The sequence below is a fragment of the Paralichthys olivaceus genome, chromosome 10, assembly GCF_024713975.1.
Source record: "Paralichthys olivaceus isolate ysfri-2021 chromosome 10, ASM2471397v2, whole genome shotgun sequence".
Lineage (NCBI taxonomy): Eukaryota > Metazoa > Chordata > Actinopteri > Pleuronectiformes > Paralichthyidae > Paralichthys > Paralichthys olivaceus.
Window position 1 is genome coordinate 11,218,417 of NC_091102.1, and position 24,919 is coordinate 11,243,335.

The 24,919-nt window shown below is 40.3% G+C and overlaps 4 protein-coding genes across 7 annotated transcripts; 3 read left to right on the forward strand and 1 right to left on the reverse strand.

Moving 5' to 3' along the window:
* The first annotated feature begins 496 nt into the window (after positions 1-496).
* Positions 497-5,727, forward strand: cfap210 (cilia and flagella associated protein 210). Of its 2 annotated transcripts, none has more exons than XM_069532911.1 (9): positions 497-653; positions 1,489-1,688; positions 1,780-1,953; positions 2,035-2,240; positions 2,451-2,607; positions 2,677-2,816; positions 2,902-3,094; positions 3,516-3,680; positions 3,774-5,727. In XM_069532911.1, exons 1-9 carry the CDS (start codon positions 605-607, stop codon positions 4,125-4,127), a joined length of 1,638 nt encoding a protein of 545 aa, XP_069389012.1. In that variant the 5' UTR covers positions 497-604; the 3' UTR covers positions 4,128-5,727. The 2 variants fall into 2 exon arrangements, with proteins under 2 accessions (XP_069389012.1, XP_019945440.2); XM_020089881.2 differs by having other exon boundaries at positions 500-653; positions 1,492-1,688.
* Positions 5,728-5,876: 149 nt separating this feature from the next.
* Positions 5,877-10,082, forward strand: LOC109631349 (cilia- and flagella- associated protein 210-like). The gene is made up of 9 exons (XM_020090048.2): positions 5,877-6,190; positions 7,460-7,656; positions 7,748-7,921; positions 8,003-8,208; positions 8,419-8,575; positions 8,645-8,784; positions 8,910-9,102; positions 9,300-9,464; positions 9,557-10,082. The coding sequence occupies exons 1-9, from the start codon at positions 6,142-6,144 to the stop codon at positions 9,866-9,868; spliced, it is 1,593 nt and encodes a 530-aa protein (XP_019945607.2). The 5' UTR covers positions 5,877-6,141; the 3' UTR covers positions 9,869-10,082.
* A 1,008-nt stretch (positions 10,083-11,090) lies between these two features.
* On the reverse strand, positions 11,091-17,766 carry ppig (peptidylprolyl isomerase G (cyclophilin G)). The gene is made up of 13 exons (XM_020090046.2): positions 17,610-17,766; positions 17,068-17,151; positions 16,493-16,567; positions 16,293-16,400; positions 15,712-15,756; positions 15,536-15,623; positions 15,397-15,426; positions 15,165-15,304; positions 14,861-15,035; positions 14,598-14,783; positions 14,409-14,499; positions 14,169-14,308; positions 11,091-13,759 (listed from the first exon to the last, which is right to left on the reverse strand). Exons 2-13 carry the CDS (start codon positions 17,126-17,128, stop codon positions 12,778-12,780), a joined length of 2,121 nt encoding a protein of 706 aa, XP_019945605.2. The 5' UTR covers positions 17,129-17,151; positions 17,610-17,766; the 3' UTR covers positions 11,091-12,777.
* Positions 17,767-18,423: 657 nt separating this feature from the next.
* Positions 18,424-24,886, forward strand: fastkd1 (FAST kinase domains 1). Of its 3 annotated transcripts, none has more exons than XM_020089605.2 (16): positions 18,424-18,502; positions 18,588-18,797; positions 18,888-19,414; positions 19,493-19,561; positions 19,916-20,041; positions 20,316-20,714; positions 20,822-20,932; positions 21,561-21,692; positions 21,776-22,262; positions 22,345-22,459; positions 22,541-22,669; positions 23,138-23,269; positions 23,373-23,486; positions 24,101-24,245; positions 24,342-24,456; positions 24,568-24,886. In XM_020089605.2, the coding sequence occupies exons 3-16, from the start codon at positions 19,080-19,082 to the stop codon at positions 24,661-24,663; spliced, it is 2,505 nt and encodes an 834-aa protein (XP_019945164.2). In that variant the 5' UTR covers positions 18,424-18,502; positions 18,588-18,797; positions 18,888-19,079; the 3' UTR covers positions 24,664-24,886. The 3 variants fall into 3 exon arrangements, with proteins under 3 accessions (XP_019945164.2, XP_019945166.2, XP_069388578.1); XM_020089607.2 differs by having other exon boundaries at positions 18,588-18,780; XM_069532477.1 differs by lacking the exon at positions 18,424-18,502 and having other exon boundaries at positions 18,513-18,797.
* The last annotated feature ends 33 nt before the right edge of the window (positions 24,887-24,919 follow it).

The following is a 24,919-nucleotide window of genomic DNA, read 5'->3' on the forward strand; positions in this document are numbered from 1 at the left end:
GATCTCCCCCTGCACAGCAAGTTTGTGCATCTACCTTCAAGAAGAAGATACGAAGAGGAGTTCCTACCCTAAAAATTAAAATAATGAAATTCCCTTTTATCTTTATACTTTTGTCTTTATATGACGATAAATACATTGAATTTGCCACTAGTGCACTTTTTCTTTGCACACTGGACTTCATCATCTTTATCTCTTTATGGAGTGACCCTGTATTGTGGAGACTTGACTTGCTAGTGTGATACAACCCGTCAACAAGGAACAGAAACACAAAACCATGAATAACTACCACTGAATTTTAGTGCATTTTCAGGGACATCAAGTGAGAACATTGTGATCCATTATCTCTGCACAGAGATTTATTTCTTTTTTATTATTTCAACATGCACAAAATAAATACAAAACACTGCAAGAGATCACATGCACAAATATAGATAGATCGATTGAAAGAGCGCCACCTGTGGTCACTCTTCGGAAATGCTTGCTTCGGATTGGTTCTGCCATTGCCTGGATACAGAACAACAAATCCACACAACGACACAGCTGTAACGTTGGCAACAGAAGTTTATTTGATCATATCTTTAAATGGATAAGATCTCTGATTGAAATGACCTCCGAGGTTCAGCTCAGCCGCCGGAGAGGATCCAGTAGAAGAGGTAAAAGAAACAGGAGTTTTGGGGGTTGAGGTTGATAAGAATGTGTTTTTAGTTCATAGGCAACACGATAACAGCTTGAAGAAATGAAGGAAGCTACTAAAATGTAGTGTAAGGCCAGAGTTAGCCTGAATATTCAAATTTATATAAGATTTAAGCTATTTAAAAAATATCTTCAATCTGTACTTGTTAAGCAGGATATTATTATTTGTCGTTTATAATATGCAGCATTATCTATGCATTTAATTCTATTTCCCATGTGCAAGTTAAGGCCATCTATCTATCTATCTATCTATCTATCTATCTATCTATCTATCTATCTATCTATCTATCTATCTATCTATCTATCCATCCATCCATCCATTCATCTATCCATCCATCCATCCATCCATCCATCCATCCATCCATACAGGTTTAGGCTATCCATATACTGTTTTCGACACAATCCCATGACACAAATGTGAAAAGCTCAGCAGTGGCTCCTGGTGGACAAAATGAGCAACACATTCAGTTTGGTATATTGCCATATTTGTATTTAAATGCAAGCTTCACTACCACACCACATGTCTGCTTTTCTATTTAAACCTGCAACTAATTACAGAATGAAAACTGTATTCTTGATGATAAACAGAGGGCATGACCTCAGTGTGCTGCACTAACCAGCCAGTGTTAGACACCTTTTAACACAGAGTTAAATAAATATTGATTCCATTACATTTTACAAAATAGCATTTCATACATTCAGACTTTATTTCAAATAATTCATCTGAATCATGCAAATGGTTTGAATGAACATAATGTTCTGGGTGTAGTGGTAAATCTACAGTTTTGTCTTCAGCAGAGGAAACCAGCAAGATGTTCCAGGCACCTGATCTCCGACAAGTCACTGTGGTGAATAAGGCTGAATGGCAGAGGATTCAAAATGAAGTCCACCAGGTTGATAGAGATAAGGACAGTATGAAAGAGGTGGAGAACCAGAGAAAAGCCCTGCACCTGAGGTCAAAGCAGATGGTGAAAGAGTGGCCCAATACCATCGCTGTAAGTCAACCTCACACGGCTGTTTGTCCGATTTTATTTGCTTTTATTGTTTCAACTTGTGAGAATGTGTCTGTGTTCATTTTTATCAAAGAGCCAAAGACAAAAGAAGCTGGAGGCGAAGAAGATCCGGGAACAGATCGAGGAAGAGAAAAGGAAGCAGATGGATCAAGAAGAGGCTGAATACAGGGAACAACAACGTAAAGAGATCGTTGAGAAAGCAAAGACTCAGCTCTACTATCAAACTGACCAAGTCAAAGGATTACATGTCAGTATTGCTTATTCTTTTATTATAATAGGCTGTACATTGATATTTTGGGATAATAACTGATTTTTATTATTTCTACAGAGTGCACTCTTGATGACAGAGGTGATGAAGGAGAGGGAGGCTCAGGTTGAGCTGAAGAAAAGGATAAAGAGTGCCACTAAAGATGTGGAAAAAGAATACATGAATTTGGTGGAGATGAGAAAGAATGATGCTCTGATGCAGGAGGAAGAGAAAGCGCTCCAGAGGAAGCTTGAGAGACTGGCTATTGCAGAGGAGCAGAAAAAACAGTGAGTCTCACATCAGAGCAGTTTCATTGTCTCCACAGTTATCTCAACATATGCATCACTCTGGGTAAAGTTGCAAGAAATTGTACATTTAACATCATATTTTATTAGAAACAGAATGAAGTATGACAGCACAGGCCCATGATAGAACCTGCAGAAGGTTTGAGTATAAAGATATTTAGTAAACATGAGAATGTGTTTTTTTTTCTTGAGGATGAAGAAAGGTGAGTCGGCCAGAGAGAAAAAAGAGACAGAGATCAAGAAGGACAGAGAGGAAAACCTTCGCCTTCATGAGCGTTATCTGTTGGAGCAGAGAATGGAGGAAGAACGACAAGAGGAGCAGAAGAGAATCCTGAAGCAAGCTCAACTGGTAGGGTCTTAGCAACACATGTGTCGTATTGTATTGTATTTCTTTCTAAAACACAGCTTCACTATACAGGAACACGTCACTGAAAGAAACCTCATGAGAGCAGCAGAGGCACAAAAACAGGCGGCTGAAGAGGAGCAGAGGAAACTGTTTCTCTCTGCGAAACAAAAAATGATGAAGTTGAGGAAAGAGAAAGAAACTGAGTTGTTCAGGTAAGACCCAGCATCTCTTCATCCAGCTCCCTGTGTAGACCCACTCATCTGCCTCCACGTCCCAAAGAGTTTCTTTTCTCCACAGAGAGGCCCAGAGGCAAAGAGAGGATCTCATGAAGAAACTCACAGACCAACAGCAGGAGCAAACTGTGAATGAGGATCAGAGGATTGCTAAGGCTGTCGCCGAACAGGACGCCAGACATGAGCTGCAGCGGAGGGAGGAGGAGGAGAAGAAGACTGCAGTGTTGAAATCCCTCGCTGAACACAGACAACTGATGGTAAATTAGTCTGTAAATGATGTGACGTAATAGAAGGAAACATTTGTTTATCTATGTCATATTTATTGTTAGTAAGTGTGATTAGTACATTTAAGAAAAAAAAGATAACTGAATGTATAGCTGCTTGTTGCAGTGTGCCAGTATCTGTATCATTGATAAAGAACTTGCATATTACAAACTGCTTTCCACCAAAAACATTTCTCTTAAAAAAATTCTCCTTTAACTTAAACAATTCTTAAAGCCTGACAGAAGTTGCATTAAATGGACGTTTTCATAATCAACATTTCGTCCTAAAGTCTGATTATTAAATTTGAGGCTTTTTTAGACCCTGTGAAAACCTTGTTTGTACTGTTTTATCCAGCTGAAGAAAACTAAATGTTATCACACCTTTCACACCTTTAACACAACACTGTTTTGTCAGAGACAAGAAAAGGAGCAGAGGGACAGAGAAGAGCAACAGAGAGCCAGAGACATGCTTGAGGCCAAGAAAGAGGCCGAGAGATTATTTTGTGAGAAACAAAAAGCGAAGGCTCTGAGGATCAGAGAAGATCTGAGAAAGATGCAAGACTACAATTCAACACAAACGGTAAAGACACAGCTCATCATCTCTGCACCACTACAGAAGGTAATAGCAGTCTTTGTTCTCGGAAAGTAAATCTTGATATTGTTTCATACTCAGGCTGCAAAAACTGCCAGGCAACAGCAACTGAGACGAGAGGAAGAGGAGTTTGAGGCAAAGACCAGAGACCTCATGGCTGAAGAAGAAAAGCAGTTTCAACTCTATTCACAGCAGGTCATCCATGCAGCAGCAGAGGCTCAGCGAGACGTCCTCCCACTTTGCAAAGCTGCGAGGGGAGGGATCGGAGGAGGACTCGGTCCTGTTTTCGGGGGAGTCAGGCCCAGCTACATGGTTCAGGACTGCAGCGGTGCTCAAATGCCTAACTACATCTCTGGTGCTACCCAGAACATTAAAGGGCTTCATGAGACAGTAGATATTCAGGAAGCAAAGAAGAGACTGGGGTTTATGTGGTGAAAACTACAATGTTTGCAAAAGGAGTTGCTCACATTCCATCTATTTCTGTCATGTCATCACTCAGGTCATCACAAAAAATGTTTTCGGGGGGGGATTAAGCACTCAGATTTCCATGGCTGTATGGCCAAACAAAGGTTAAACAAAAGTTCTTTAAGATATTGTTTCCGTTAAAAAGCACACACACAGACATACAGTATATATATATACTGTATATATATACAGACTAACGTATAATTGCGCATCATTTTCTGTATTCACAGGTTCAGTTTCTTACCTTTGACTTGGTCTCTGCCATTTTTAGAAATGGTACTAACATTTTTAAAAAGTATTCAAAAACTATTAAACGAGGATAAAGTGATGGATCAACATCCGCTGTCACAACCTTCAAAGTAAAGTGTTTACCAATGAGATGGGAAGATTCTTCTATAGTAAACACATGGATCTGTCCAACTTGAAGTTCACCCAGGAGTAGAATGTGACTTATCACAAATATTTACTGTTGTTAACACTTGACAAGTATAGATATACAAAGTGTTAACTTAAAGGTTGAGTGTGTAGAATTTAGTGACATCTAGTGGTGAAGTTTCATGTTGCAGCTGAATACCCCTCACTTCACCCTCCTCTTCCAAACATAGAAGAGAACCTGTGGAAACCTTCAGTTGTCATAAAAACTCAAAAGGTGTTTAGTTTGTCCAGTTTGGACTACTGTAAAAAAAATGGCGGCTTCCGTAGAGAGGATCCGCTCCTGATGTAAACATAAAGTATTTTAATATAAAGGGCCCATTCTAGGGTACACAAAACAACAATTTGTATTATTTAGATGATTACACATTAGAAGATATCACTAGGATTATTTATATCCAATTGCTGCCAATAGATCCCTTCTACCTAAATCTTACACACTGAACTTTTAAGCTATGGTGGCTTGAATATTGTAGTCTTGGTTTATGTAATTGAACAGTGTGTTTGACACATGAACCAACTGTACTGAGTGCGTTAGAGAGGCATTAACATAAAGCTCAATCATTAGGTCTGCCCCTCCCTTAGAGTGGTAAGTTTTGTTTTCCTTATTGCCACTGTAGTTCATGAAGATGGCAGGAGATGGTTTTGAGTTCCATTCGTTCAACCAATTCAGCCCAGAAACAATTGTTATGGTCTTTGTTTCCACTGTTGTGTGCGTCCATTTGAGTGTAAGTACTGGGACTCAGTTGTTGATATAGTTTTATGTATCTTCATCATCTGTAAAGATAATTGTTGATGGTTTTAAGTTGGCCACTTGTTATCAAGTTAAGTAAGCCAATTTAAGGACAACCTGGCGTCGGCAGTGTTCACCGTCTGGTTATCATCGGATAATCCGTAATTCATGTGTAACTATGAAAGAAAAAAATGTAAATCTGTTATTTGTTTCAAAATCAAAAATGAAAAAAACGTTTTTGGTGTTGGAATAGAAAAATCCAAAAACCAATCCAAAACTTTTGCCAATTCCTTTTATCTTTTTTCTTGTGGGACTGAAGAATGAAGAGGCAGTTAGTTTTTTGGTTTGAAATGAAACACATAAGTCACGTGATGATTTGTTTTTGTTTTAAAATGGAAAACTGGCCCAATTGTTCTTCTATGTATTTCTTTTTTAATTTCTCATTTAGGACAGAAAGTACAGTTATGCCTAGACTGGCAGTGAAAATTAAGAGTTTGGAAAACTTATTTAAAAAAATAAAATCCATGGGGATAGAATGTCCAAGTCAAACAAAGGGACTTAATAGGCAATTATTATCAAATATGGTAATGTCCGGCTGCAAACTGTCAAGATGGCGCTGGTTTCAATGCAGCTTCAAAGATGCATCTTACAAACAAATGCTCAATGTCACTGTGGCAACCTTTGATGTTGAACCTATGATTGAACCTTTGATGATAGAGATGCCAGCTTACTTGGAAATAGCACAACAAATTCTGACTGACGCAGCTACAGCAAAAGGTTATTTGTCGTTTTAGATAGATAGATCATATATGTGATATAATGACATCCAAGGATCAGCTCAGCCACCAGAGAGGATCCAGTAAGAGAGGTGAGAAATAAAGAAACAAGAGTTTAAGGGTTGAGGTGTGGATTTGTTTGTCTGGTTTATTAGCAGCATGATGACTGATTTAAAATCTTATCATATTATATAATTAAGAAATGGAAGAAATGTATGACTGTCACTACCACATTGACACAGTAGCCCGGAAGCCTTTTATTGTCATATTTCTACAAGTAAATATTTAAGCTAGTTTTAAAACGATAACATTCCTGTACCATGGTGTACATGGTAAGTAGGATATTACTGTTTCTTGTTAATAATATGCAGTATTATTTTTGGAGTACGTATTCAAACAGTTTGTCTATCTATCTATGTTATTTATTGATTTATTTTTTGGAAGTGGCCACCAAGAAATATTTTGTTCCATAGGGAAACTTTTCTTCATCATACAACATGTATCACTATACACGTATAGATCCTACATGTATCACAATACACATACCCCACACACAAGTTCGTACATCGTACCTAAAGCACCCTACACATACATCCGACATTCAGACTTTTGTAGAAAACATGCTTACATTCACATGTTGGTAGTAAACCAGTGGTAGGCAGTGATGTTAGGGATAACACCATATAATAAGAGGACAGTAGTCATTTTAAAAACATAAATAGATAAATAGATAGAGGTACAACTCAAAATACTTGTTATTTAGTATCTTGATGGAGGATGGAATAAAGGAATTCTTGTACCAGTTCAGTCTGCAGTCTAGCATCATTAAACCGTCGGCCAACATCTTTTATTCCATGTACAGGGTGTTTGTGGGATTGCTCAGAATCTTATGTGCATCTTTAAACACAGATTTTTCATATCATGGTTGAAAATAGAGCTATAGAGTATAGAGTAATACATGCAGAGTGGGGGTCTGCTGAGTTGATAGCATAGACATAGACACACTGAATAAACAGATACACATCTTTTCTGTCAGTGTTGTACAAAATACAGTAGCACACTTTGTAATTCACGGTGTGACGTCTGCTTTTCTGTTTGGACCTGCAATTAATTACAGAATGTTAACTGACCTGATGATTGATTGATTCAGAGGGCATGACCTCAGTGTTCTGCATTAACCTGCCAGTATATGGCAGATGTTACACATTTTAATATGGAGGATACAATTTGAATCTCTTACATTTTATAGATTACATTTCATACAGGACTTTGAACAATCCTCAACTATGAGAATAATGCAAATCAATAGTTCAAATAAACTTCATAGGGTCATTTCTCATTTTTAATGCTGTCTTCAATAGAGGAAACCAGCAAGATGTTCCAGGCACCTGATCTCCGAAAAGTCACAGTGTTGACCAAGGCTGACTTACAGAGGATTCAAAATGAAGTCCACCAGATTGATAAAGATAAGGACAGTATGAAAGAGGCGGAGAACCAGAGAAAAGCCCTGCACCTGAGGTCAAAGCAGATGGTGAAAGAGTGGCCCAATACCATTGCTGTAAGTCAACCTCACACGGCTGTTTGTCCGATTTTATTTGCTTTTATTGTTTCAACTTGTGAGTATGTGTTTGTGTTCTTGTTTGTCAAAGAGCCAAAGACAAAAGATGCTGGAGGCAAAGAAGATCCGGGAACAGATCAAGGAAGAGAAAAGGAAGCAGATGGATCAAGAAGAGGCTGAATACAGGGAACAACAACGTAAAGAGATCGTTGAGAAAACAAAGACTCAAATGTTCGATCAGACCGACCGAGTCAAAGGATTACATGTCAGTATTGCTTATTCTTTTATTATAATAGGCTGTACATTGATATTTTGGGATAATAACTGATTTTTATTATTCCTACAGAGTGCACTCTTGATGACAGAGGTGATGAAGGAGAGGGCAGCTCAGGTTGAGCTGAAGAAAAGGATAAAGAGTGCCACTAAAGATGTGGAAAAAGAATACATGAATTTGGTGGAGATGAGAAAGAATGATGCTCTGATGCAGGAGAAAGAGAAAGCGCTCCAGAGGAAGCTTGAGAGACTGGCTATTGCAGAGGAGCAGAAAAAACAGTGAGTCTCACATCAGAGCAGTTTCATTGTCTCCACAGTTATCTCAACATATGCATCACTCTGGGTAAAGTTGCAAGAAATTGTACATTTAACATCATATTTTATTAGAAACAGAATGAAGTATGACAGCACAGGCCCATGATAGAACCTGCAGAAGGTTTGAGTATAAAGATATTTAGTAAACATGAGAATGTGTTTTTTTTTCTTGAGGATGAAGAAAGGTGAGTCGGCCAGAGAGAAAAAAGAGACAGAGATCAAGAAGGACAGAGAGGAAAACCTTCGCCTTCATGAGCGTTATCTGTTGGAGCAGAGAATGGAGGAAGAACGACAAGAGGAGCAGAAGAGAATCCTGAAGCAAGCTCAACTGGTAGGGTCTTAGCAACACATGTGTCGTATTGTATTGTATTTCTTTCTAAAACACAGCTTCACTATACAGGAACACGTCACTGAAAGAAACCTCATGAGAGCAGCAGAGGCACAAAAACAGGCGGCTGAAGAGGAGCAGAGGAAACTGTTTCTCTCTGAAAAAGAAAAATTGATGAAGTTAAAGAAAGAGAAAGAAACTGAGTTGTTCAGGTAAGACCAGGACCCAGCATCTCTTCATCCAGCTCCCTGTGTACACCCACTCATCTGCCTGCACATCCCAAACACTGGCTCCTTGGTTATCACAGTTTAAACCTATGACTTCCTTTACTCCACAGAGAGGCCCAGAGGCGGAGAGAGGATTTCATGAAGAAACTGACAGACCAACAGCAGGATCTAACTATCAGCGAGGATCAGAGGATTGCTAAGATCATCGCCGAACAGGACGCCAGACGTGAGCAGCAGCGGAGGGAGAAGGAGGAGAAGAAGACTGCAGTGTTGAAATCCTTCATTGAACACAGACAACTGATGGTAACACTTGTTCAGATGCTACCTCTCTTACAGATTTTTTAAAAGCATAACAGACGTAGCTTTAAATGATGATTAACATAACATTCACTAAAATTCTGTTAATTAAGTACTTATTTTTAGACCCAGCGGAAACCCTGTCTGTGCTGTTGAAGCAGACAAAATGTTATCACACCTTTAACACAACACTGTTTTGTCAGAGAGAAGAAAAGGAGCAGAGGGACAAAGAAGAGCAACAGAGAGCCAGAGACATGCTTGAGGCCATAAATGAGGCTGATATATTATTTTGTGAGAAAGAAAAAGTGAAGACTCAGAGGATCAGAGAAGATCTGAGAAAGATACAAGACTACAATTCAACACAAACGGTAAAGACACAGCTCATCATCTCTGCACCACTACAGAAGGTAATAGCAGTCTTCGTTCTCAAAAGTAAATCATGATACTTTTTCATACTCAGGCCGCAAAAAGTGCCAGGCAACAGCAACTGAGACGAGAGGAAGAGGAGTTTGAGACAAAGACCAGAGACCTCGTGGCTGAAGAAGAAAAGCAGTTTCAACTCTATTCACAGCAGGTCATCCATGCAGCAGCAGAAGCTCAGCGAGACGTCCTCCCACTTCGCAAAGCTGCGAGGGGAGGGATCGGAGGAGGACTCGGTCCTGTTTTCGGGGGAGTCAGGCCCAGCTACATGGTTCAGGACTGCAGCGGTGCTCAAATGCCTAACAACATCTCTGGTGCTACCCAGAACATTAAAGGGCTTCAGAGAGAGTAGATATTCAGGAAGCAAAGAAGAGACTGGGGTTTATGTGGTGAAAACTACAATGTTTGCAAGAGGAGTTTCATATGACCTCATATGACTTTTCTTGTCACGTTATTACTACTCAAGGCATAAAAATGTCTCCTTAATATTCATACCCATTTGTGATCAGATTCCTTCTCTCTCTTATTACTGTTTTAGTTTTTCAGTAAAAACAAAAACAAACTTGTCCGTCGTTGAGGTTTTGTCCTTATTTTCTATAAATGTTAGACTGTAATGCTAGGAGAAGAACGCCTAAACCATGGTTTTCTCTTGAGATGGGCTAAATGTTTGAGTGGGGGGGAGGTTGGAGAGTTCGTCTGCTTGAAATGGCGTCTTGTGTTGTTGAGCGGTGGTCTCCAGCAGGTCCAGTGTAGCAGCACTAAGTTCACAGTGTCTGGTCGTCTCCTGCACATGCAGGTCCTTGTCCTTCATCGTCCGGTTTAAGAGCTCACCAGCACATACACTGTTTCCTATGTCCACAATTCTTTTTCATGCCTTTATGATTTATTTATACTGACTTTGAACAGGATATCTAACTTCAGAGCTACATTTTTAATGGCAAGATTTCGATGAGACATCTTGACCCATGTCAAGACTGAGAATCTCAATCAGACCCAGACAATGAACATAAACTGTGACTTGAGAAGCAGAAGCTTTTACTGTGAATATTCATTGTATTTTGTGAGGATAAAATAAACCTATCCCACCAAATGCTTCTCATCTTTTAAGTGGAGCTTCTGAAATGTGGAGTAAGTTCATGGGGGGAAAAAAGGAAATCGCGCCAGGGTTGAGGGTTCGTGGGGAATATTCTCATCATGGTACACAGTAAGAAGCCCAGCACAGAAGAGACACCAATGTGTTGGTGTGTATAAAGAGAAGACTGGCCATGTGCTCCAGAAAGCTCGGCCGAACACGGGAAGCAGTTAAAATGATGAGAGATGAGAGGGAATGTTTCCTGGAAACTATGTGGAAAAGATCTAGACTTGGTCTCTGGGGTCAAAGGTCAACGGAGCTCTCAACACATGGAAGAGGAAACAGCTGATGACTGAATATGTCAGTCAACCTCTTCTTTCTTTAAAGTATAAAATTGCACTAGTGACTTTAATGCTGGAAGCTGAATGTAGGCAATAGTAATTGTTTTTCTTTGTTTATAATTCTCACAGCATTAAAAGAATATAAAAACAAGAGATTAAAATCCTAATTAAGCATTTTAATCATTCTTCACTGTAGTTGTGTTCTTAAAACCAACTTGCACAAAACACAATTCATACAAACTGATTTTATATTGTACTTACAGCATCAAAATGACATTTCTTCTTTCAAAAAGAAAAAGAAAAAGGTAAACAAAAGACAATCCAGAGATATCACTAAACCAGTTAAAAGATATGATAACAGTAAGGCTGTGGATGTACAACAAAAAAAGTAATGTACATACAGTATTTTACCTAATAATGTCAGGGCTAAGCACACATGCAAGTAGATTTAGGTGTGCGCCATCTGACTGACTGTGTAGTGAAAATAACTTGAACGGCAGACATTTACCAAATTTGGAAGTCGGTTGTCACCCCCAAAACCAACTGCTTTAAATAATATTAAAATTTATTTGAGTAGAACATGTAATCAAGGGAAAAAACTTTGTATAGTAGAATCTCAAATCTGCTTTTTTTTTTTTCTTAACGGTTTGATATCAGAGATTTTGTTAAACCCAAAAAATCCAAAAATTGACAAAAAAACCAAACACTTTCAACCCAAATTCCTCTGGTCATGTACAATTAAAATAAATTCTGGTACTGATACTAGTTTCTTATTCAGTCTCAAATCCATTTCTTTAAAATGGCTGTGCAGCTTCAGCTAACCATCAAAAGTAATATACAATGAATTCACAATCCCCATTCAGAGCCAAACAGTTCGGCCAAATTTCCTGTGCTGCCTCAGTTTCTAATGACAAGCTTAAGTAGTTACATTTATTTTTGTTTTGTTTATTGTTTGACTCTTATGCTCTCTTGTTTTGAAGGGGAATTCCAGGATTTTTTAACCTGGGGCCTATGTTTATAAATGTGGGTTTGTAAATGACAGGTACCTACAAACATTCTTGGAATCAGTCCAGTTGATTCCCTCCACCAGCAGTGGCAACACTGCCACAGAGGATTCAATGTAAACTTATGGGGCAACTGTGACAGTCTGCAAAATTTCCACTGAAAGGACTTTTATTCACCAATGAAAGGCTCAACATATTCTGGGTCTTTGCTAAGAGCCAGTCAGGATTACACATATGCTAAACAAGGAGTCCCATGAGACTTGGGTTGTTGCAGCAAGACAGAGGTAGAAGTGAGAGATGGAGAGAGGAGTTTGTATTTTAATGAAACTATAATGGCTGAACCCTCTTCTGATGTGGACACTGTCAATGCAGCATTGGACTTGGATGGCTGTCTCTAATTGTTACCTACTCCGTACTTACAATTTAAGTCTTTATTGGTGAAAGAAAGCACTTTTAGTGGACATTTCATGGACTGTTGCGGTTACCCCATAGGATTACCTTGTAGCCACTGCTGCCATGTCGTGGCTGCTGTCAACCTACAGAGTACCATTTATTTACACTACACCATTTATATACCTGGTTGAAAAAATTCCAGAATTTCCCCTTAGGGCCATTTCTCCCTTCAATGACTTCTGCCTGTTCAGTGTATCACACTAATGGAGTTTTGAAAATGATTTTTGACACTGATTTCAAGTTCTCCTGAAAAGCGTGCAGTTTTTTTTGATGCAATGAATGAGGAATGTGAATATGTTCCACTGTAGTTAAAAAGCTGCATGTGTGTGTATAGTGGGTATTAAATGGGGACAAACCAGAAATCTGTTCCTTCGGGGTACCCACAATGGGGTCAGTCGCTGTCAGAGCTGGAGCTTGAACTCGATTTATTCCTCTTGCTGTCCTTTCTTTCTTTGCCTTTTGTACTATCTGGTCTTGGTCTGGATCTATCTGGACTTCGTCTGTCTTTAGATTTACTATTTGGTCTTGTTTTGGAATCTGGTCTCTTTCGGCTTTTACTTTTCTCATTTCGGTCACTCTCGGAGCTGCTGCTACGTCCTCTCCTTTGGCTGGCAGCTACTTTGTCTTTTCTATGAGATGAATGGTCCTTGCTGTGATCTCTCTTATTACTCTTACTTCTGGTGCGCCTGCTTCTGTGAGAGTCTCTAGTCTTATTTCTATCTGGACTTCTTGTGCGACGTTCCCTATCCCTGGATGTTCCTCTCCTCTTGTTCTCTCTTTCATTGTCACGTCGTCTTTCCTGACTCCTGCTTTGTTCCCTGCCCCTCTCTCTGTCCTTCTCTCGTTTTTCCTCTTTGTCTTTTGAAGTTCCACGTCTATCCCTGTTTCTGCTACTCGATCTATGTCCATCTTTTGAAGTTGTTCTTTCCTTGCTTTTTGACTTTGCTCTAGTTCTCTCACCATTTCTCCCTTTTGTGTCCTCTTTATGTTTTTTGTCAGATTCGTGGCTCTTGTTTTTATCTTTAGTACCATCAGATTCGGATTCCTTTTCTTTCTTATTACTGTCTTGGTTTTTGCTTGTTGAGCGACCTCTCCTCTCATCACTATTGTGCTTGTGCCCCTTATCTCTGCTTTTTGACCTTCTACTCTTTTCTCTGCTTTTACTGCGACTTGGAGATTTATCTTGTTTCTTTGCCTTGTGTTTTCTATGCTTCTCATCCTCTGCTGTTTCTTCCTCTTTGCTTTTGGATCTATGTGACCGACTTTTCTTGTCTTTTTTACCCTCAGCTGTTCTTTCACGCTTAGTGCTGGAGGCTCGTCTCTCTCTTCTCGGTGCTTTAGCAGCTTCATCCTTGGCTTCATTCATGTCACCTCTGTAAAAGAAAAGATTGCAGATTAATGCATTACTTTTAGCAAGGTGAAAAACATCATCAGTTTTATGACACTGATTACATTTGAAACAAGCAAGTATCTTGACACTGGTTGGCAGAAGTGTAAATCTGCAACGACTGCAGGTGCAGCCTGTTAAGCTTTTAATATTTATATTTCAAAATTAATTTTTGAAAATTTGCTTTTACAATTAACACAATAACTCATAATATTAAATTTAAAGTTGCTGCAAGGTGTATATTTTGTCAATATTACACGAATTGTCTTCCAACTGCGTGTCATGCGGTGCAGTTATGATTGAGTGATCAGACCTATAGTAAAAGCTAGATTAGCTTAACCAGCTGAAGTTTGTTTTAATACTGTTCACAATCAGCTAAAGTGAGGGCATCTTACCTGTCACCCTTAATCCAGCGCTCTCCAGTGACTGCTCTCATTCTCTGACGCTGCAGCTCTTGACGCCAGTGTGGAGGAGTTTCACTTCGCCGAAAACGGTCTCTGGACCTTGAACGAGAGCGAGATGGTGTGCGGTACCTCTGAAATGGAGAAATGACAAACCAATTAATTCTGTTCGATACAAACACTAAAAAGACTGACTCAATAGCATAAACTGTGACAAGAGTTTGGTCCACCTACCCTCGGACCTCTGCCTTTAATTTTCCTGCCAGATCTCGTCATCACCAGTCTTCTGTGATATGCTGATTGAGAATTATATGTTGTGCTAGAACTGGAAAAAAGTAATAAGTTAAATTATTATTGACAGAGCCTTTTAAATGCAACCAAGCGATTAAATTATATAAATAAATGCTTGTGAGGCAGACTAACCTCTCTCTCGGCCTTTCCTCTTTATGTCTCTGATCCTTTTCAGCCACTTCATTCGATTTTTGGACTGCCTGTGGACTTCTTCTCATGAGGAATCGGTTCTCTGGGATGGGTGGGATTTCTTCAGGACGAACAGTAGATGTAACCGTCTCCTCTTGTTCCTTCTCTTCAGCACTTTCATCTTCTGACCTAAGAAACCATTGTGGCTCAGTATAAAGTACCAAGTACTGTTTATACTGCGGAAAGTGTGGGAAATAATTAGGTACCTTTTCTTCTCCCTCTTCTTCTGTTTCTTTTTTAGCTTCTTTGCCTTTTTTTTCCGCTTCTTGGATTCTTTCTCAGACTCTTCAGAGTCCGAGGAGGAATCTGAGGAGCTTTCAGAGTCGCTGGAGCTACTGCTGGAACTGGAGGCTTGCGCTCTCTTTTTTTCATCCTTCTTGGCTGCAAATAAGTAAAAGTGTGTTACCACGACTGCTTTAAATAAGTGGGTCTCCAAAGACAATAACAGCAGAATAAGTGGAAGTTTTAAACTCCTTTAGAAAATATTGAAGATGCTCTGTACAAACAAACCTTTAGATTTGGGGACCAGCTCTCCACAGTTTAAAACTTTCACATCTGCATATGGTCGGCTGTTAGGATCTGTTTTCTGGTTCTCCATGGTTTGAACAACCTCTTGGCCAGAGATCACATGACCAAAAACCACATGGACTCTGAGAAAAGCAGAGTGATGTTGAGACATATTGTGTACATTGAGCACCTTGCAATCAAATAGATTTTCAGATGGCAATCAAGCAGCCATTACCCGTCCAGATGCGGTGAGGGTTTTGTTGTTCTGATGTGTCACAGCGGGCCATTTGAAAAACAAAAGCATATAAATATTAGGACAGGTTAGGGATGACAGAATAAAACAAAAATAAACACCTAATATGAAAACTGCTTACATGAAAAACTGGGATCCATTTGTATCTTTGCCTCTATTGGCCATCGACAGGAGGTATTCCTTGTTGTGTTTAACAGCGAAGCTTTCATCTGGGGGAAAAGGAGAAGATTATGCTGACACCTTGGATCCAACATCGGTTTGGATAACAACTGACAGCTCTGATAGTGGCCTCTTTACCTTCAAAAAAGCCTCCATAGATGGATTCACCTCCTTTTCCATTGCCTAAAATGTGAAAGAGAAATTAAAGAATAGGTAAAGGAGCTGAAGCAAAAAATAAGATTCAAGCATTTTGAAACTTGTATTGTTTTCTCGTTACTCAAACAGACAGAGGCTGATGATGGCTTTATTGCTGCTTTCATTATAAGATGCTGTCACCATATGCATACGATATGTAGGAAGTAAAACCTGAGAGCACACTTCACCATAGCCTTTGCCGCAGATTGACATGCACCATCTTAGAAATGCAACAACACACCGCAACCATGCAGACCACAACAACTAGGATTGAACCTTTTGATGTCTATGGCTCTATGCCTTCTGCTGTTTCAATGGTCTTACAAATTATCTACTCCAACATCTTCTCTCTTTTGTGCTTTGTGGTCATTTTATAGTAACATCTGTTTAATATTTATCAGCTTCAACTACAACATGATACATTCAATTTCAGTCACCACTGTTTGAAGTAAACACTCAGTGGTATAGAAGCTCCATCTTGAATCAGCATTTTGACATTTGTTTTTTAGTATTCATTAACTCACCCTCACTGAAATCTCCCCCTTGAATCATGAAGTCTTTTACAACACGGTGGAACAGACATCCCTTGTAGTGCAGAGGTTTCTGAGTTCCTTTACCAATGCCTTTCTCACCTGGAGGAAACATCAGCAATTATCATTATCAAAGGTGTGATCAGAGAAAAAGAGCTGCAGGAATCTTCTTGGGGAGGATATTTCATATTCACCTGTGCAGAGGCATCTGAAGTTTTCACACGTTTTGGGACAGATGTCTGAAAACAACTCCACCACAACTCTGCCAACTGAGGAGACACGGGGTTAGAATGATTTACTTGTGTTTTAACTGAGGTGAAACACTGTCCGAAAGTTGTCTTTGTAATATATGCACCTGGCTAAAACTAATGCAGACCTGGTATTAGCAACTGTTATGAGAGATTCAAACACAAGTGGACAGTTCCAAGTGTGTATTTCCATACTTCTCCTGTGACGAGGAGATCACAGACGTATGAAATCGTTGACTGTTACATCGTAATCGAATCGTGAGGCTAGTGAAGATGCACACTTCTAATACTATACAAATATGAAAACGCACAATACACGTCAACAAAGTCACACATTACATCCTCTCAAATGACCATAATGTGAATCACTCCTCTGGAACTGAATCAAAACAGACATTGATAACCCTCGTGCAGTTTGGACTGTCCCAGAAGACTGCGTTCGCATTACACATGTTGCCCCAGTGAACTCGCAGGTAAGTGAGCGCATCAGAAAGTGGAGAGAGGAGACGTCTGTTTCTTACCGAGCACATTACTGATGCCAATATCAAAGAAGCACCGTGTGCGCTGAGCCTTGATCCCCATTTTCACCTGAACTGATCAAAAACCTGCAGATGAGAAACACAGATCAGAGAGATGAGTGACAACAGAACGTGCGAGTAAAGAAATACAGTGCAAATCACGGTGAATTGAAGTAACACTGAAACACACATGTAACAATAATAGACGATGGTGTTGACTGTAAATCAGAGGTGTCCAACATGGCAGACTAACCGGGGGGACGTTGCTACAACAGCAGAATAATGAACAAAATAACGCGAGCTAATGTTTTTACTCGTAAGCTAACGTTCGTTAGCTAGCATTGCATTTTAGAGTGTCCCCGTTTCCATCGCTCATGTCGCGGCGGGTTCGCGTCTCTCGCCAGGCCTGGTGTTAGCATTAGCACGCTCACCTAGCCTCAACCACACAACACGTATTGGGAAGAGCACAGCACACCGCGGACGGCCTCGGTGTATTAACCGCACACAGAGCTCGCCATGATCATGAGAATGTGAAACTGCACCACCTGGGAAGTGAAGCAGTCGGTCCATGCAGCAAGCGGCTCCTCGCAGGCGACGGAAATGAAGTTTCATTCAGCGCTGAGCTCAGTGTTTCTAAAGATGGCGCGTCAACTTCTGCGGAGGCTCGTGCGCACGTCAACGCAGCCGGAGAGGTTTGGTGCCCCGAGTCTTACCTGTCAGGCACAACCTCGTTGCAGGCTGCTTAAAGGGATAGTTCACCACAAAAGTAAAAAGATTCACTCACCATCTCCTCTCCACCATGCAGATGAAGGGGTGGGCAAAGTGTTTAAGTCCACAGACCGCTTTTGGAGTTTCACGGGTAAACAGTTTTGCAGACAAATCCAACACAATTGCAGTAAATGGTGACCACAAATGTGAGAAAATAACAGATAAAGAAACGAAATGCCTCCATACTGCTCCTGTGGTGTCGTCGATGTGTCCGTAAACTCCTAAATGTCAGTTGTTATCCTCCTCTGGAACCACATTCACGTTTACATGCACACACAGCACAAGTTCACAAATTCACAGATTCACAGATTCACAGAATCCTTATGTTGTTCACAACACAGGTTTTCACAAGTCATATTAAAATAATTAATATCAACATTTGCATTTTTTGGTCCCTTTTGAAAATCATGACACACTTTAAGAAACATGATGTTGGTTATTTTAGTCAATAAATGAAAAAAAGATTCATATCGACCTAGCACAAGGGGGGACAGGTCTTTTACAGATTTCTTACAAATGGAAATCACTGGTATTGAGTATTTTTTACGTTAGGAAAACATCTAGTTGCCTTCATTCTCCAGGCTGAATGAGCTGCAGCCTGAAAGACAAAACCCAGGGTTTCAAAATACGTCATGGCTACGGAAGTGAAACGTTGTAGCACACGTGCTAGGTGAGTTTGACTTTGAATGAGCGATTTTAGTGAGTCTGTTGTGTTTTTGTCTCGTCTCTCATGTCTGTATCTGTGTAACCTGCAGAGACACAGCTAAGAACAGGGCGAGCAGGGCTGCTCGGGTCATCTCACTCTTCTGAGCTGGTTGTTTCGTCATCCACGTGAAGAGCTCGTTACAGAACTGGAGTGAGCTGCTGTCAGTGGTTGTACACTCTAGTCCACACCAGAGGAAAGTCACAGGAAGTGTCTGAGGACAGATGGAATCCTCTGAACCCAGAGTGAGCTGACATGTCAGGTGTTTGTTTCTTTATTGTTACAGAACCAGAGACAATGTTGGCAGGTGTGATTCAGATGAAAATAATGTGTGTTGTTGTGCTTTTCTCAGTTGATAGAGGTCCTTTAAGCTGCAGCTAACATCTTCCAGCTCCAGACTGAGATTTGGTGGGAGTGTGACCAGTCTGCTGACTCTGCTTGTCAGTTTGACAATCGACGTGGGTGGTGGTGGTGGTGGTGGACACTGTGTTGGCACAATGAAGACTCCAGTCTACACTTAACCCTGAACCCCAGGTCTGTGATCATGTTCCGGCTCCGGTGTGGGACCTCCTGCCTCCGTAGGCTCCTCCACGTGGGTACGGTTAACCGGGACCAGGTTCTGGAGCAGCTGAGGGTCTGCTCGGCAGAGGATCAGGTGTTGGACATGGTGGGCAAGCACAAGGCCAAGCTCACCGTGAGCCATGTGAGCTGTGCTGTGGGGATGCTGTGGCAGTTCCAGAGGGAGAAACCTGAAATGCTCAGGACCGTGGAGCTCATCAGGACTCACCCACAGTTCCTCACTCTCCGGGTTTTGGCTGAGAACAAAATCGCTCTAATGAATGATTTCATCCTGGTGGACATGCTTTATCATTTCCTCAGGTACCTGAACACACAGACACCGTGATCTTAAAGAATATCTATCTGAATTCTAAAACTGTATTATTGTTTTTCCTGCAGACTGAATGTGGATCCACGTGACACTCTTGTACAACAGATGGTTTCTGAAGCATGGCTCAGACTAGACCGGTATGATTACATCACATTATTTTTTTATTTTATGTTTGTTTTTAGGCAATAAAGAGCTTACCTTTTATTTTCACCACTGATTAATCTAGTATTAATACCTATTTTCTTCAGATAATTGTGTGATTGTTTATTGTCTATGAGATGCCAGAACATTTTGAAAATCTTCCATCATAATATCCCAGAGCTAGGTAGTGATGTGATCACCCATCTTTCAACCTACAGTCCTGAACCCTAATATATTAAATCACATTACAGAAGCTAATAATGATAATAATGACTGAAGCATCAAGGATTTCATTGGATTTATGAATCAATTGTTTGATTAATGAGATGCTACAAATGTTTATTTTGCAGATTGCAGATGGCTTCCCTGTCTAAGTTTGCCATTTGTCTCACTGATCAGCACCTTCAACAAAGTCCTCTCATGGGCCACATCACCAGCATAGTGGATCAGAAGCTGTCGTCCATTGATGACGCCAGGTCGGTTTTTTAGAGCAAATTAAAAGTCCCCTTAAATTCAATCAAGGTGCACAAAATTGCACACACTCAGATATGTGTCACCTAAATATGCCTGATTTGTTTTCATCAAGGTCTATGCATTACTTCTTAAAAAGTTCACAACATTTAAAAAAAATCTCGCAATGTTAAAGACGGGGAAAAAAAATGTTGGATGGGTTCAGTAGGTTTTGTGTAATCCTGCTGATTAATCGTAATCATCTTAATGTGAGTATTTCCTCTGGCATTGTTTTCTCAGGATCCTCACGATACTCATGATAAGCACTTCATACCTGGTGTCTACCCGGCTGCGGGACGCCTTGGTCAGCAGAGTAGATGAACTCATTGACACCATGGATCCCTCAAATTACAATAACCTTCGCAGAGTGGTGCAGTTCCTGCGCAACATGAAGTATAGCTACCATCCCCTGCTGGAGAAGTGCAACCAGCTCCTGTTGTCCAGCATTTCCCAGCTGGACGCAGAGAATATCAGCATCATCATGGGGCTGTATCAGTCGCTGCAGTTCAACCAATGTGACTTCAGGCTGGCTGCAAAAAAAAGACTGATAGAACTGATTGATTCCAGCTCTGATCCTTTCTCCTTCTCTAAACTGTTTGTCGCGCTGGCTCCCTTGGCCAGTCTGGAGATCAGAGAAGGGTCAGTATCATTATAAGTGGAGTAATAAGTGCAGTGGAAATCCAAACCTTCACTTCACAGCAGTCCTCAAGTGTCACCCAACTGCTTTGTGGTTTCAATGCTTTCAGGTTGGAGAACACAGCCCTCCTGTTGGCTGACGAGCTCAATGCACAGCAGGCTCTGGCTGTAGCTGAAGCACTAGAAGAAAGTCAGAGCAGGAACCTCACCTTGCTGAACAAGTGAGTTTATACGTCTGCCTTATAGCACCTGGATAGCTTCAGGTTGGGCCAGTGTTATTGCAGATACATTAGCATTGCCATATACGTCAACTGAAAAGTAAAAAAGTACCGGACAGAATTGCAGAAAAAGTTTTTTGTCATACAAGCTACCTCAAAAGATGAAACTTCCCCGCTGTCATGTAATTAGACATGTTCACATTTAAATTTTGCTAAATAGAATTAAAAGTTAGTTCTTCTTGAGACAATATCTCTCCATCACAGAGATTTCCAACCAGAGAACCACAAAGGCACGATCACACATATGCGAATGCAGGTGAATGTGGCAGGTCAGATTCAAGCTGAACCCAGCTCTGGATTTACTTCGCCACAGGAAGTAAATGTTTAATACGCCTCCTCATCCGCACAGATAGAGAAGTGAATGGGAGGTGAATGTTTGTCGCTGCTACATTTTGTATATGTGGCTGAAACAAGTTACATTTTAAACTGTAGAACCTCCCAAGCTTGTATATTTTTCTTTGAAAAATCCAATTACAGGGATCATCATCAGATTTTTTAAAATATGTTACATATTGTGAATATTTTGAAGTACATAAAAGCTTAAATATATTATTGCTCCATTATTTTCCAGAATTGCATCAGTGATCCAGAGGAACCTTCATGTGTATAAACCAGTGGAAGTGGCCAGAATCACACAAGCCCTTTATCTGTTGCAGTACCAGAATCCTGAACTCTTCACTAAACTAAGAAAAATCATGGTCAAGTAGGTTTTTCTTTGAGCCAGTAATACATTTTTTTGTCAACACTGATTGAACAAAAAGACTAATTACACTTTAATATCTGCAGCTTTTTGCAGCACAGCTTCTTACCCCAAGAGGTGACCATGCTGACCCGCATTCTTTGCATGCTGCCCAGCCCGCGGCTCGAAGAGGCCATAAAGTCGCGCGTGGAGGCAGTGGTGAATCAGTGCAGCCTCAACAACCTCAACACCATTTCTTCTGCCATCTCCAAGTGGGTACGGAACGATCCGTCCTACCGCCACAACACTCCCAGCAAGTACGTCCACCTGCTGCAGATTCTGAACTGCTCCAGCCATGAGAGGCTGCAGACCGCTGACCGGCTCGACCTGCTGCTCGAGGAGCTGAAGTACTCGTCAGGGGAGTGGTTTGAAGAGATGTTGCTGGAGGAGACGATAGTCACGCTGGAGAGAATGATGGATCAGATAAACTGGAACAGTGTTTCGGATCTGGGTTTCTTCTTAACCAGGATGAATCACCTCTGCCCTCCGCTGATGGACCGAATCGCCAGTGTGGTGATTAAAGAGATTGACAAGGTACTTCAAGGAACATCACACCACATTAAACCTGTTATAACTGATTATATGTTAACTTTACATTTCCCATGTAATTTTAAAGATTCACCACTCGGCAACATACGCCACCCTGCTACCCTTCTCTATCCTGAGTTATGATCCTCCACAAGCAGACGAGTTGTATGACGTGTGCATTCAGCGTTTCACTCCTCATATCAGTAAGTCAATATTGGGAGAATGGACTTTTATTCGTCCTCTTTTAAAGCTCATGCTAACACCATTTCTTTGTGAATTCATAGGATCCTTTGACCCACACCTGCTCGTTCTCCTGGCGTACTCTCTGGCTCTGGCTGACCGTTTCCCTGAAGAACTCATCAGAGAAATCTTCAGTATTGACTTTCTGGGAAAACTGGATTCCCAACTAGAAAGTAGGTGCCCAGTTGGAAATTTTCCACTTTTTTCAAATGGAGAATTCACACTAACGTAGAAGCGAAGGGGAGAATAAGAAAAAAACAACAACAGACAGCAATGACTTCTGGCAGATGAATTAGGGAACATTTTACTTAATCAAACAATTTGGTACATTCTGTGCATGAATTCATAATTCTGTTCCACCATTTTCATTGCAAGACAACAAAGTTAGTATGATGTGTAGTGTCCCACTGTGTATTGCTTAGGTTACGTCCTAAATCTTTTTGCCATACATCCCTAAGTGGGGTCAGAGAAGAGCTATGATAGTCTAGCTCTCACTCTTTTTAAGAAATCCACAATGACAGCAAATGTTAATATTTTCAATTATTTGTCCTTTTTTATCTTCGGCAAAATATTAATCTTGAAACATAAAATCGAGAGTCTTTCTCAATAGGACAAGTTCAATTTCCTGTTCTATCTTTCAGCTCTGCCGGATTCCCTCAACATGCGGACCCGAATGCGCCTCATGGAGCTCAATCGCGCCGTGTGCCTGGAGTGTCCTGAGTTCCAGGTGCCGTGGTTTCACGAGAGCTACTGCCAGCAGCTGCAAAAGAAATGTAACGTGGTTCACTAATATTTTCCAGAGTTGGTGGGTTGCAACTTCTCAATTCAAATCGATTTCTACTATCGACTGACTCTCAATCAAACTGTCTTTCTCAGGGAATGGCTCTGTGAGTCCCGTGCAGCAGCAGATCCACAAAATGCTGGGTGAAGTTCTTGGTGGGATTAACTTTGTACAAGTAGCTGTCATCACTCCGTATTATTATACCATAGGTGAGTAGTATTTAAGTATTAAAAACAGATACAAATATATCACAACTTTTCAATTCTACTTTGAGAATGTGTTTGCACCTGAGGGAGGAAATCTCGTTAGTGATTCTCTTCTATACTTTGATGTATTAACTCAGTTCATATTTTTAAATCCTATAGACGAGCCTTCACCTTGTAACAAAGTGTGAAGGCTCGTCTGCTATTAGAGTCCCCACATTATGGGATTTGCTCCCCACTGAGCTTATTTGAAATCCCTTCTTTTGCAAATGATTCACATTGGCTTTTATTTACAATGATTAATCTTATTCAACTAATTATCAAATTTTATTTTATTGTTCCATTTTCTCTGTTCATGTTACATTGGTTTATTCTCATTGTTTCTTTCTTTCTTGAAAAGCACCTTGTTAACATTGTTAAGAAAAGGGCTATATAAAGAAAGTTTATTATTATTATTGTTATTAAGGTACGGTATCATTGCTCTTCTGTACAATGACATTTTCCTGTACTTGGCAACACAAGCTGAACTTCCTAAGGACTTCAATAGAGGTGAATGGGAAATAGTCCACATTCGTATGATCGCATGTAACACAGCCATGTTTTTTGGTTGTTTTTTTTAGACATTGAATTTATTCTGGACAAACACCTGCAGCCACTGCCGTACACTACCCTGAGCACACTGCAGATCTCAGACAGAGGGAAGGTTCACTGGGGGCTGAGCTCCCTGGAAAATGACAAGCATGAGCTGCCGCCCGGAGCTCAGCGGTAACTAATACAGAACACGGCCTGAAATATCGAACAGGAATAATCGGATCACTCAGAAACGAAATTTAATGGAGACTGTTTTTACTCATCTTTCAGAGTGGCTGTGAACTTTCTTGAATCAAAGTGCTTCTGCAGAAACTCTCACCACATGAGAGGTGAAGCCCTGATGAGAAAACGACACCTTGAAATTCTGGGATATCGTGTTGTTCAGGTGAACAGACAAAATTTGAATAGATGTTTCATGAATCATCTCTCGTACTGAATCTGATTTAATGTTGTATAAAACACAGATAGTGAAATAATAAGTGTGTTTTAATTACAGATACCTCACTTTGAATGGAACTCCATGGAGCTTTCAACACACGATGCTTGGAAGGAATATCTAAAGAGGAAAATATTCAATGAGCTTTCTTTATGAAGCCGTATTTATTGAAGAATGAAAGAAATGTTACATTGAACACTTTCAGCCCAGTTTTTTAAAACTTGGCAGCATGAGTGAAGTTTTGATATAAGTTGATTAATAATCAAGTGCGCCTTAATTTTTTTCAAAGTGCTTAACATTGACATGAATCTACCTCATTCATGTTAAGAATGATTGTGTATAATGTGCTTTTGTATTAAATATCTTTAAAAAAAATTAATTATGAATCATTTGTTTTGTTCTATATTTTTCT

Bases quoted from the DNA above. Each gene is read 5' to 3' on its own strand.
- cfap210 (XM_069532911.1), top strand. From the start codon at position 605: ATGACCTCCGAGGTTCAGCTCAGCCGCCGGAGAGGATCCAGTAGAAGA. The intron at 2,241-2,450 runs GTGAGTCTCACA...TTTTTTCTTGAG, and splicing joins GCAGAGGAGCAGAAAAAACA to GATGAAGAAAGGTGAGTCGG. The intron at 2,608-2,676 runs GTAGGGTCTTAG...TTCACTATACAG, and splicing joins TCCTGAAGCAAGCTCAACTG to GAACACGTCACTGAAAGAAA.
- LOC109631349 (XM_020090048.2), top strand. From the start codon at position 6,142: ATGACATCCAAGGATCAGCTCAGCCACCAGAGAGGATCCAGTAAGAGA. The intron at 7,922-8,002 runs GTCAGTATTGCT...TTATTCCTACAG, and splicing joins ACCGAGTCAAAGGATTACAT to AGTGCACTCTTGATGACAGA. The intron at 8,576-8,644 runs GTAGGGTCTTAG...TTCACTATACAG, and splicing joins TCCTGAAGCAAGCTCAACTG to GAACACGTCACTGAAAGAAA.
- fastkd1 (XM_020089605.2), top strand. From the start codon at position 19,080: ATGTTCCGGCTCCGGTGTGGGACCTCCTGCCTCCGTAGGCTCCTCCAC. The intron at 20,933-21,560 runs GTGAGTTTATAC...ATTATTTTCCAG, and splicing joins AACCTCACCTTGCTGAACAA to AATTGCATCAGTGATCCAGA. The intron at 22,460-22,540 runs GTAAGTCAATAT...GTGAATTCATAG, and splicing joins GCGTTTCACTCCTCATATCA to GATCCTTTGACCCACACCTG.
- ppig (XM_020090046.2), bottom strand. From the start codon at position 17,128: ATGGGGATCAAGGCTCAGCGCACACGGTGCTTCTTTGATATTGGCATC. The intron at 15,757-16,292 runs GTGAGTTAATGA...TTCACATTTTAG, and splicing joins AGGGGGAGATTTCAGTGAGG to GCAATGGAAAAGGAGGTGAA. The intron at 15,036-15,164 runs GTTTGTTTGTAC...ACTTATTTGCAG, and splicing joins GCTGGTCCCCAAATCTAAAG to CCAAGAAGGATGAAAAAAAG.